This window comes from Acomys russatus, chromosome 25 (genome assembly GCF_903995435.1).
Source record: "Acomys russatus chromosome 25, mAcoRus1.1, whole genome shotgun sequence".
Taxonomy (NCBI): domain Eukaryota; kingdom Metazoa; phylum Chordata; class Mammalia; order Rodentia; family Muridae; genus Acomys; species Acomys russatus.
The window spans coordinates 9,996,748-10,009,247 of record NC_067161.1 but is presented as its reverse complement, the minus strand read 5'-3'; the positions used below and the strand labels follow the sequence as shown (position 1 = coordinate 10,009,247).

General features: G+C 46.0%; 1 protein-coding gene across 1 annotated transcript in view; it reads right to left on the bottom strand.

Annotated features, from left to right (window-relative positions):
• Adcy9 (adenylate cyclase 9) overlaps nt 1-12,500 on the bottom strand; it is a 131,878-nt gene that overhangs the window by 43,233 nt on the left and 76,145 nt on the right. The window contains exon 3 of the mRNA XM_051167580.1: nt 5,881-6,071. Coding sequence (XP_051023537.1) covers nt 5,881-6,071 — 191 coding nt within the window. The remainder of the gene's footprint in view (nt 1-5,880; nt 6,072-12,500) is intronic.

The following is a 12,500-nucleotide window of genomic DNA, read 5'->3' as shown; positions in this document are numbered from 1 at the left end:
AGGGGATGAAGTGGGAATTGACAGAGCAAGGCAATGAGTGTCCTCCACTGCCTGCTGTACACGCACACACAAGAACACACATTTGTATGCATATGCATAGACATGCACATCACACATACACACACGCACAACACACATGTGTACACAAACTCAAAGAAAAAAGATATAAGCCTTCTGAATGTCTTGTGGACACTGAGGTTTGACTCAAGGGCTCCTGGCCCCTGACTACCATGGTGCTTTCCTTTGGCTGTCTGAAAACAATCCTGACGCTTTGAGCTGCTGGACTCTGGTCACCTGAAATGACCCAAGCTGCCATAACTGCCATCTTGGCTCTTTGAGTGGGTCTACTGGCACATGCACACTACAGGGAGTGCTACAACCCCCTAAACAGCATGCCTACAGGCCAAGGAGTTTGCTGGCGGTTGCCTGGGTAACCCGAGAGTCTTTGGAAACTCACCAAGAGCACGCTTCACCTTTCCCCCTCCCCCTTGATGGACATGGGCTCTGAAGGAAAAACCACAACTAGGCCTCTAAGGCACAGGGTCCACTCTCATTTGTTTCTATCACATTTCAATGCGTTCGCCCTAATTATGGCCAGAATACACGGCACAAAGCTATAAAGTAGGGTTGCTGGGTTTTTGTTTGTTTGTTTTTATTCATGGCTATTTCCCATGGAAGATAAATCATTTTGAAGTCAACACCTGTCCCTTTTCATAACTGCCACAGGGAAGCCTCTTTGGGCAACAGAAACATCAGCGAGGTCCTGGATTTGCCTGTTTAGTCTACTGATTCCTGCCTAGTTACCAATGTGCCCTGGTACTAGAAGAAGCATCCACTACCACATTGGTCATGGCTGGCTGGGTAAGCCTGACTCCAGGACAACAAACATCAACCACTGGGCTCCCACTGTGTCAGTGTGTTCCTCCTCAGAAACACCCATAAAGCAGAAACAGTAAGTTCCATTCTACACGAGAGGAAGCCAAGGCAGAGAAGAGATGGGCCTCACCCATATTGTCACACAGTTAGAAAGCCATGAAGTAAACACAAGTCCAAGCAGACAACTACTTGACCCTAACCACCACACACTGGGGGTCCACAATGGGAAGACGTCACCATGTCATCTGTGGCCAGGGATTTGTTACTTAAAAACATGGATTAGGTATGGGCAGGAACACTTTCAAAACAGATGATTTCTGCTAAGAAGATATTAGAGGTAAGTAGAAGCGAGTCCTTAGAGGAAAACACAGAGCAGCAATTATCAGAGAAAAGAGAGGCTCCACGGACACGTGAGAACAGGGAACAGACAGTTCAGGAACACTGGCAGCAAAACCGTGAACAAACAACTGTAAAACTCAGACACAGACCTCAAAGCCACCTTGTACAGAATCAAAGAACACTAATTACTGAACTTTTCATTTAATTCCTCAGCCCTACAGGACTTTTGAGCTTAAAAACTTAAGGTTGGTATAAAAAAAAAAAAAAGTCAAGTGTAGGATAGATTAGGTTCAGCAAAGCACAGTGGCGTAGGCTTGTAATTCCAGAAGCACAGGCAGACGGACCAGGAGTTCTGGGACCGTCTGGGCTGCATGAGACCCTATCTTTAAAAAAAGAAAAAGGAAAAAAAAAAAGTCTAAATTTGTTTCAGTGGATTGTTACTATATTGTGGGAATATTCTATCAGAAATACAAACTAAGGGAAGTATTTAGTATTTTGGGAAGCTTTACTTATGCACAGCACCACATATCCGATAACATTCAATAAATGACACTATGCATATCTTTCCATTTCAATTAATATACATACTCTGTTCCGTGTTTTTATTTATGCTGTATGCAGAATGTGGTGTGCAGATGGAAACCAGAACAATTTGTGGGAGTCAGTTTCTCCTTCCACCATGAGGGTCTTGGGGACCGAATGTAGGTTGTCAGGTTTAGTGACAAGTGTCTTTTCCTTTTGAGCCATCTCATGGGTTTCAAATTTTCCCTTAAAAATGTGGTGGTGCACACCTTTAATCCCAGCACTTGGGAGTCAGAGACGGGTGGATCAATGTGAGTTCGAGGCCAGCCTGGTCTACAAAGTGAGTCCAGTACAACCAGGGCTACCCTGCCTCAAAAAGGAAAGAAAGAAAGAAAAAAAGAAAGAAAGAAAGAAAAAAGAAAGAAAAGAAAAATGTTTTCTGACTTACAAACGTGGGAAGGGGTGTCAGGCGCACGGCTGCATGCCTTTACTCTCAGCACTTAGGAGGCTGCCGCAGGAGGACTCTGAGTTTGAGGCTGCCTCCCAAACACATCTCCGATTTCTCAGTTCTTGGAACAGGTAGCAATGGTTGCCGATGCAGCCGCTGGCTAGAGAAACCCTGTCTGGGTTGCTTGACTCAGAAACTCACAAGTATCTCACACCTTGTTCTTCCTGAGACCCCGCTTTATGCTAGGCCTCTTAGGGGTACCTGAACATAAATTCACAAGGAGTTTACTCTCTTCCATGGAGCCGTCCCTGACCAGGGAGAAAGCAGGGGAAGTAAACAGACCCTGCATAGGATTCTAGTGCAATGAAGCAGCTCACATAGGGCAGACCATATACCAAGACAAACAATGTCACGTGTTCATGGCACTGACAGGTGTACTAGAGAAACTGGCACAAAGAATGCAGAGGAGACCACTGGCATTTTATAACATCTCCTCCTCAGGCGAGGATCTATAGGGCTGATTACTCGGCGGCATACAGCATACGGCACATGGCACACTGCATACGGCACACAGCACACAGTCACACAGTGCTACTGAGTACTCAGGACTGGATACGTGCTCTCTCCTCATGCTGGGGAGATGGGGCTGCAAGAGGGGCTCTGGGTGGTAGTGATTCCATCACGTAGACTGCCTTTCATCTCTTCTGGTTCTGTATACCCCAAATGTGGAATCCAAATAATGTTCTGGGACAGTCCTAGTCTGAAAATTCCTGATCACGTGGCAAAACTATCCACCCAGAACCCAGAAAGTATTTATACTTCATGAACGAACTCCTCCTTCCCCACTGAAAGGGGTGTGATGATCATTTTTCCCCTCTTTCACAAACGCCTTGGCAGTTCAGTCAACCTGACAGACTCTGTATTCCGCTTCCAGGAAACTCGCTGTTTGGAAATGGGTACACGGCAATAGAATATACTAAGTAGGTTGTGCCCTTTAGATCAAAATAAATTTTACAACTAGAAAAAAAAAAAAAAAAAAAAAAAAAAGGTCTTTCAAGAGGAGAGAAATCTGTCTTAAGGCATTTTAGCCTAGAACCCCTGACACCAGAGCTGCCAGTCTGTTGGGGGAGGGGGGGGACTCTGCCACGCATGCCCAGCAGGCAGATGAACACAAGCCATTCCTTTTGATTTTTGACCTTCTTAAATATGGCTCAGCTTGTAGCCTGGGGGAAGCCATTTTTCCCCATGCAAAAAGAACACTTTTAGAAAAGCCACATTCTTTTATTCTTCTCTGCCTGTGCTAAGCCAGTCCGGAACATGACAGTCCCTCCTGCTGACGCCGTAGAGGGTCTGTCTCCACTTCTAAGGCAGGCAGTTGAGGGAAAGTCATAACCTGACTGCCCTGCATACACAGTGGTCCAACTCAACCATCCTAGGCTGTAGCTCAGGGTAGTAGCAGCTCAGCATTCCTTTCCCTTCTCTCCCAGGGGACACTGGGTAACAATGGGGACATTTTGGGTTAGCACAGCTGGGGAGAGGGTATGTGTGGCAGAAGTGCTAGTAGGCAGAGGTCAGAGCTGGCAATATGCAGTACAGCCCAATATCCAGGATTGTTGGCTATGAACTGTTAGGGTTCATTGGATTGTAAAGCACATGAGTAAAATGATAAGCAAATGCTTTCAATAACCCTGGACACAGCAATCAGGCGTAATCAGATGATGGGCACTGAAGTCCAGCATCTTCACAAACAGAAGGTTGACACATCAGCAGATTGCCACACTGTAAAGTTAGCCTTATTTTTGTCTTTTGGAGAAAGGGTCTTACTCTCTAGCTTAGGCTGGTTTCAAACTCACAGTAATCCTCCTGTTTCAGCCTCTTGATGGCTGGAATTATAGATATAGGCCACCATGTACCCAGTCTACAAAAACTTTTTTTAAAAGATTTATTTATTTATTTTGTGTGTTTGAGTGCTCTGCCTGCATGTACACCTGCAGGCCAGAAGAGGGCATCAGATCACATTATAGATGGCTGTGAGCCACCATGTGGTTTCTGGGAATTGAACTCAGAACCTCTGGAAGATCAGGCAGTGCTCTTAACCACTGAGCCATCTCTCCAGCCCCTATATTAAAAAAAAAAAAAAAAAAAAAAAAAAAATCTTAAGCTTGTGAACACACAGCTAGGTTTCCAATCTAACAAATGTAGGTAAGCCACACTAGACAGCAGCTGTCACCACAGTCCACCACCCACTGTTTTGTTATCTGAAAGCTCCAAGCAGCAAAGAACTATTAGAGGCATCTTGCTTTCTTTTAAGAAATGGAAACAGCAGTTATTTAAACATGAAAATAAACGGAAGAAGGGTGAGGAAGCACTGTCAGGAAAGTGCTTGCTGTGTAAGTACCAGGACCTGAGTTTGATGCCGGAAGCCATGACAAACTGGGCCTGATGACACGCCCATCCTTACACTCCAGAGCTGAGGCCGCAGAGACAGGGCCTTTCAGTTTGCTCTAATTGTAATTGGAGGGGCCCAGGTCCTAAAGAGACTCTGTTTTTAAAGGGGGCAGACAATAGAGGTTGACCTCTGGCTTCCATGAAAACACACACAGAGAGAGAGAGAGAGAGACAGACAGACAGACAGACAGACAGATACAGAGGACAGACAGACAAAGACACAGAGAATGAATAAAGTAAAAGTAAAAACATAAACAGAAGGCATACGTAGGCACACTAAATCCAATGTGATAAACGAAAAACAGCTCACAATGAGAAAAATGTCTTATGGCCAAGGTTGAGCGTATTAATTCCTTAGCAGTTTTTAATGACATGTCAGTCCAGAAACAGGCACTTCTAAACAGTCATAAGGAGACCTCTGCTCCAGTAACAAAATTCCAGAATGTTCTCACCAATGCTCTTTTGCTCACATAACTACATCACAAGATTCACTCATACCAACACGAGTTAAGATAATTACAAAATCAAGCCAGGAGTGGTGGCGCACGCCTTTAATCCCAGCACTCGGGAGGCAGAGGCAGGCGGATCGCTGTGAGTTCAAGGCCAGCCTGGTCTACAGAGTGAGTCTAGGATGGCCAAGGCTACAGAGAAAAACCCTGTCTCGAAAAAACCAAAAAAAAAAAGATAATTACAAAATCACAGGGCAGTGGTGGTGTACATCTTTAATGGTGGATCTCTGTGAGTTTGAGGCCAGCCTGGTCTACAGAGCTAGTTCCTGGACAGCCAGGGCTATGCACAGAAACCTTGTCTCAAAAAACAAAAAACAAAACAATAGCAAAAAAAAAAGATAATAGCAAATTTGTGGATTTCAAGAATCAGGAGAGTATTTAAGGTGGCCTCCAAAATAAAACAGAGCTCCGCTCTCCAACACGCTGTGAGGAAAATTACCACACCAACATCATCATTGCCTTTGAGAGGTCCCCAAAGACACCATAGGCTGCAGGAAAATTAACTAAACTCAAATCAGAAATATTTTTATGCAAAACAGAGAGGAAATGGAGGTGTGTAAAAATTTTTAAAATGCACACTGTAACTAACTTTATACTAAATTCTTAAATTATAGAAACTAAGTTGAAAGGCATCCTGAGTCATTTGCCATAGGGTATTTATTAGTTCATGCATTCTACTGTAGCATTACTACAAAGTTGTAGAAGAGAGAGAGAGAGAGGAAGAAAAAAAAAACTAACCTTAAGGTTATCAAAGGTTTTGACAGTCTGCGCCAAGTCACTGACACTCCCTGGCGACGCTGTCCCCTGTCCCCTAGGGCCTGAGGACGCCTGTGAGCCGTCAATGACCTCAAAGCCAGAAAGCAGGGCCTCTGCACAGCTGCAGTGAGACTCCTTGGCTCTCTGACCCGATATCAGGTATGTCTTCAAACCTATGGTGGATAAAAATTACAATCAGCACAGATCGAAACCACGGTTGGCTGAAATGCAGCTGGCTCTCGTCCTCTGTGGGTGGACAACACACTCCCGCAAGGTGGAAGTGCGGTGAAAATGTGCGTGCCACAGGTGACGATGCCTTCCTCTGTTTTCCCAGGCAGAGGCACCGTTTACTTCTATCATGTTTGCCCTGAAGAATGGCTGGCCGCATGCCTTACCTCTGGCAACTAAAATAAATGTTAACCATCTCTTCCACACAGCACCTCATGTCTGCTGTGTGAGGGAAGCAGGACAGGCTGGAGGCCAGCTCCACAGGCTACTTGGTTTGGTTCTGATCTGTAAATACCCATCCCTGAGAGTTAATTATAAGGAACAGTCCCACTGTGGGGGTGATCACACCACCAGGCCGGGTCCTTTGTCCAGGAAACTGCCCAACTGCACTGCAAGAGAATGCGGCAAGCGCACCTTCAGAGCCCTGAGCCTGAGCCTGGCTCTAAGTTCCCAAGGTGGAGCACACTCTGTCTGGCTCTGCCCTCACAGACACAAAGCATGCCTCCCTGGGGTGGGCTGTTGCTTGGTGTTTGCAATAGCATGTCTCAGTTCACTCACAAAGCACTTCCTGTCTACAGTATACTATGGGGGACACAGAAGGGACAAGAGGACACATGAGCTACGGTTGGGAAATGTATGGAATCTACCACTTGAAGAGGGAGCCCAGATGACAGATGAGGAGGTGAGGTAACAGTGGGTATTTCACCAACTCCAGGACTGTGAGGGACAATACCTTGAACATGTCCTCTCCAAAGCGGAAAGGCTGCTACAGATGGTAGTAAGGAGGGGCAGCTACAAGTAGCCGTGAGGCCTCCGGGAGTTCCTCCCCTGTGGATGGGACTGAGGTTCTTAGAAAGGCTTTATGTGGCCCTGGAACAGCCTGTCCTTCCAGTGATGGTAGTTCCTCCCCTCAGGATACAGCCCTCACCAGACAACCAAACCAGCGCTAAGGCCTTGATCTGAGACTCACAAGCCTTCGGATTCTCTTCTTCTTATCACCCAGTCTGTGGTATACTGTTATGGCAGCACCTCAGATTAGGACAGAAAGCCTCTTGAGTGGCATGTCCTCCAAGTGAGGTCAGCCCAGGCACCCATCCCCAGACAGTGGGTATTTCTAGAATAGTCTGTAGGGATCCCTCCAATAAAAGCACCTTTGGCAGGTGTAGTAAACAGATGGCACTAAGCTTAGCGTGTGTGTGTGTGTGTGTGTGTGTGTGTGTGCGCGCGCGCGCGCATGTGTGCATGCCTGGGCAGCCGGAAGAGCATCTGCCCTGCAGTACACTCATCCATGGGTGCCACCAGAGTCTGCACCATGGATGCCACAGAGAAGCAAGGAAGGAGGAGTGAGGGGCCGTGGAGAAGGCAGACACAGGGTGAGAAAGGTGCTGGTGGCGGCAGGCAATGCTTCTCTGTCAGGCAGCCAATACAGCATAAGGGCTGACGTTTGAAGAGAAGCCCTTAGCATGAGGCTCAGGCGCCATCACGTCTTAATGGTAGGAGCCACTAGCCCTGGCCTTCATCTTGTTTTCTGGTCCATGGGATGAGGCTGAGAAGAGGATCACCCTGTGAGAAGAGACTGGGCTGACACTGCAAAGGACCACACAGAAGGCCTTCGCAGCAGTGTAAGTGCACTGTATGCCTGCTGGTGGCAGCTATTGCCGACAAGGTGTCAGCTCCTCATCAGGAGCCTTTCCACGCTCCTTCTCCATAGGAAAATAGGCACAAGCTGCTTCCACTCTGTGTCTCACTTGGGTCTTTCTTGGGGAACTCAGAATGACCAACCTGTAGACACGATCCTGCTCTTGCACAAACATCAACCCGACACAGGCATCGACAGCAGGGGAGTCTGCTAGATAAAATCAGCATCTTTTTATTTATGCTTTAACACAGAGAGGCAAATTTAAAGTGAATCCTGCTGCCCACGCTAGAGGGACCCACCCCAGCATGAAACAGAAAGGTAGGTTTAGCTGTCCAGTAAGATCCACAGTGAGAAAAGAGCTGCAGGGCTTGAGCCCCGTGGAAGTCGCAGGCCTGAGCGTTAGGATCTGTGGGGAGCCACACTCACAGACGCCTGCTTCTGCTACGACTAGATCAGCTCGTCTGGGCTCAAAGGCCAAAATTAGGCAGACAGAGCATCTGTTTTGTTAAATGTGCATAAATGGGAGAATAACTTGAAGTATTTCCTGAAATCTTTCTTGGTAATTCTTTTTTCTTTTTTTTTTAATCCCAGCAACACTCCTATCTGCTATCAGCTTCACGTTGCAGGGCTGCAGGGAGGGGAGGCACTTTCTAACGTGTTCCAACCCAGTGAGAGGACTCGTATGGAGGGCTTCTTGTGGTTCACCACCTCCTTGGTTATTTGCTCCCTCCCTCCTTCCCTTCCACACTGGAGATGGTACCCTGGAGCCAGTACATGCTCTCCCATTGAGCCATGCCCATTTATACTACTTAGAATGTGTTTTATTAGCATGCATTAATCGTAGTCGATGGTTTCCGTTGTGACACTTTGACATTTGTATGTGTGTATAATGGATTTTGATCATATTCGCCACCACTACCCTCTCTTGTTGATTCCTTGTATCTTTTATTTTATTGTACTGGGTTTTTGGTAACCTAATGAGTTTAATTAGGGTTGCTTACAAGACCACAGGTGAGTAGTTATTTATAGAAGTTTGGCCGCTTACCAGTGCCTACACAAAAGCAAAGAAGGAAAATTCTCTTCCTCTCCCAGGAACCATTAACTGCCTAAAAATCCTTGAGGAGAAATGGGGCTTTAGAAGACTCTCCCACTTCCCATTCCCGCCCCCCCCAAATTTTAAGATGGGGTTTTACTAAACTGCTTAAGCTGGATTCAATCTCACTTTGTAACCCAAGCCTCAGCCTCCTTAACAGCTAAGATTCTAGACCCAACTTTCCTTAAGCATTCTCTCTCTCTCTCTCTCTCTCTCTCTCTCTCTCTCTGTGTGTGTGTGTGTGTGTGTGTGTGTGTGTGTGTTGTGATCCATACACACAGAGGCCACAAGGGGACACTGGGAATCCTGCTCCATCCTGCTCCATCTATTCCCCCGAGACAAGGTCTACCATTGACCTAGATCTAAGGCAGCAGCAACCCTGCCTCCAACCACCCATCTCAGCCTTCACCCCTCCCCCAGCGCTGAGGTTACAGCCACATCTAGCTTATTTTGTGGGTGGTAGGGACGTGAACTCCAATTCCAGTGCTTTCACAGCCAGATCTCTTACCCACTGAGCCATCATTCTATCCCCCAAGTATTCTTAAGTATAGTCAGCCCCCCTCATCTGTGGATTCTTCATGTATGGATTCAATTGTGGCTCAAAAAAATACTTTTTCAGAAAAATTTATCTGGGGACCTAGAGAGATGGCTCAGTGGATAAAATGCCTCCTTAGGACTGGAGTTCAGATGCCCAAAACCCAACTAAGAGTGAGGTAGATGTAGCAGTTACCTGTAATTCTGGCACTTGGGAGGCAGAGATGGGATCCCCAGAGCAAGCCAGCTAACTAATCTAGCTGATTGATGGCTCTGGGTTCAATCGCTTCAATAAATAAAGTGGGAAGCTATGGAAAGAGACACCTAACATCAACTTTAGATATTCACATGCATGCATGCACATGGATTCACACATACAAACACGTAGACATATGCATATCACATATGCATACAACAAAATAAAGTTGTGCCTATATTGAACATACATAGGCATTTTATTGCCTATTGCTTAGATAATTCTGTGTATCAAATATTTATATAGCACTTATAATAGGATACGAGGTATTATGAGTAACCCAGAGATAATTTAAAGTGTGTAAAACAAGGTATAGATTATATGAAAACATGACATTTCACGTAAGGGACATGAGCATCCTCCTGTTTTGGTGCACACAGGAATCCTCACACCAATCCCCCAACAGTACCAAGGATGGCTGTGCAGCATCCTGTTCTTGGGGGGACAAAAACCCTGTCTTGCAGACACTAGCAATCAGTTTTCGTGACTGAGTATATGAATGAACGACAAAGTTCAGTTTAGAAAAGAAGACTGGTTCTAGCGCCTTCTATCCTGCCTTTTTCAGTGGGGGCCTTTTTGTTTGGAGCGAGAAGTCCTCAAGTCACCAGGAATCTGCGGACTTGACGGTCAGTGCACCAGAAAGAGCAGAAATGGAAGAAGAGCCAGGAAATGTGCTTGAGAGGGGACTTGGGGTTAAAAGAACAACATAACAAATGCCTAGAGGCTGACATCACTAATGAGTTAAAACAATAAACACAAGAGAGGCGATCAGCTCAGACTGCTCATAAACATTCTAAAATACCTCTTCCCTTTGTCCCCAGGAAAATGAAGATTATTTATTAAGCCAAAGTTCAATTGGTCAATAAGGAAAATAAGGATTAAAAGCACTCCTAACCTATCAAATCACCAAGAGCTATAAAACATTTTATCTTTTTAATGTTTCTGCTTAAGAGCAAAAGTTTGATAAAAATTTTTCTTTTCATCTTTTAACAACAGTCGAAATAATAAAACCAGCCTTGAGCTATGGCAGTTCAGCGCCGGGAGTCTTTGCCCAGGCTGCAGGAGCAGTGACTCTGGGGGACCACACTGAGCACACCACAGCCGCCTACGTGCCCCAGCCCACTCATCCACGGGCTCATTCCCTTACCCAGCATCCTCACTGAGCATCGGGACCTGGGCTGAGGGCCAGAACACAGACCGTGCTCCAGCTATGGAGGCTGATGAACACGCTGACCATAGTAGAAGTGGAAATACTACAACACAGTGGTGATGCCACCTCACGGGGCGGCTGTGGACCTTGAATGAGTGCTGAGGAGTAACCCAAGAAAACTAAGGATGGACATGAATGACTCACAGGAGAGTGAGAGGCCTGGCAGCGAAGAGGAGGACCGTGGGCAAACGCGACACAATCTCCAAGAAGAGAGCATCCACGGCTCCCGGGCTCCTGATGACTATATCCTCAGAAGTCATTAATGCTTTTAAAATGAGTGCGCAGCACAAGAGAGGATGGAGGCCCAGGGACCCCGTGAGACCCCAGGGCTTACAGGGCTAGACCCCATTGTCAGTCCAGACTGCTTAGGGGCAAAGTCAGTAACTGAGAGAAACAGAGACTAATTTACTGGTGTCTACAAGGAGGCAAGGCTCCCTGGGCAGCTGCAAAGGTGCCTCAGCCCATTTCTGTTCCCAGGGATTTGTTTTTTGTTTTTGTTTTTCGAGACAGGGTTTCTCTGTGTAGCCTTGGCTGTCTTGGACTCTCTTTGTACACCAGTTGGGCCTCGAACTTACAAAGACCCGCCTACCTCTGCCTCCAGAGTCCTGGGATTAATGGCGTGTGCCACCATGCCCAGCTGTTCCCAGGGATTTACATATGGAACAGACATATGGAAGATAGATTCCAGAAAGACTAGAAGTTAAAAGTGGAGAAGGGGAGTGAGGCTCAGTTATAGAAGGGGAGTGAGGCTCAGTTGTGGGCTGTCTGCCCTGCATGTTCAAGGCCCTGTTCTCCAGGCTTAGCACTGCAAATGAATAAGTCAATCTAAGAACACGTAACAAGTAAGTGAAGGCAAAAACAAACAAGAGAATATATTGGAAAAAGAAATAAGTCATTGGTTCCTTGGTGGAAAAAAGGCCAGTTTCAGAAGGTCGCATACAAATGGTTCCGTTTCAGTGAAATGTGCCTCAGAATGGGGGAGCTGGTAAAGACAGAAAGCAGCCTGGTGTCGGCTGAGGGCCTGAGGGGGTGACACGGTGTTCTGAAGGGACCGAGGCATTTTAGCAGTGAGTTAAATAAGCATGAGGGGAAATGGAGGGTCGCGCTAACTACTATGGAATACTATCAGACAACGGGGCTTAAGTGAGCAGAAGGGGCTGTGAGCCAAGCCTGCTCTAGGACAACTGCCAACAGATAGAGGTTTCCTTTGTGGGGTGGTGGACCTGTCAAATAAAATTGTGGTGACAGTTACACAACCTTGAATACACTAAAAAAAATCACAGAGTTGCAGACTTTAGAGAATCATTCCTCAACAAATCAAAAGTGTTTTAAAACAAAAAGAAATAAAACTATGCGAGCTCCAACAAGATATGAGAACTCTGACATTTCAAGAAGAAATAAAGCCAGGAAAAAATATACATGCCTTGAGGATTCAAAGCAAAGCATGGGTGGTCGTAGGTAAAAGGAAAAAAAAATTTTTTTTAAATGCACTTAGAAATAGATAGTATGGTTGAGCAAGGGTGGAAAAACATATAAGAAATAGGGCTAAATAACCTTGATGAACTGAAAATTCTACATGGCAAGAATTCAAAAGTCTGTGAGAGATTAAACTCAACAAAAACAAAACTTGACCTTCACAAGA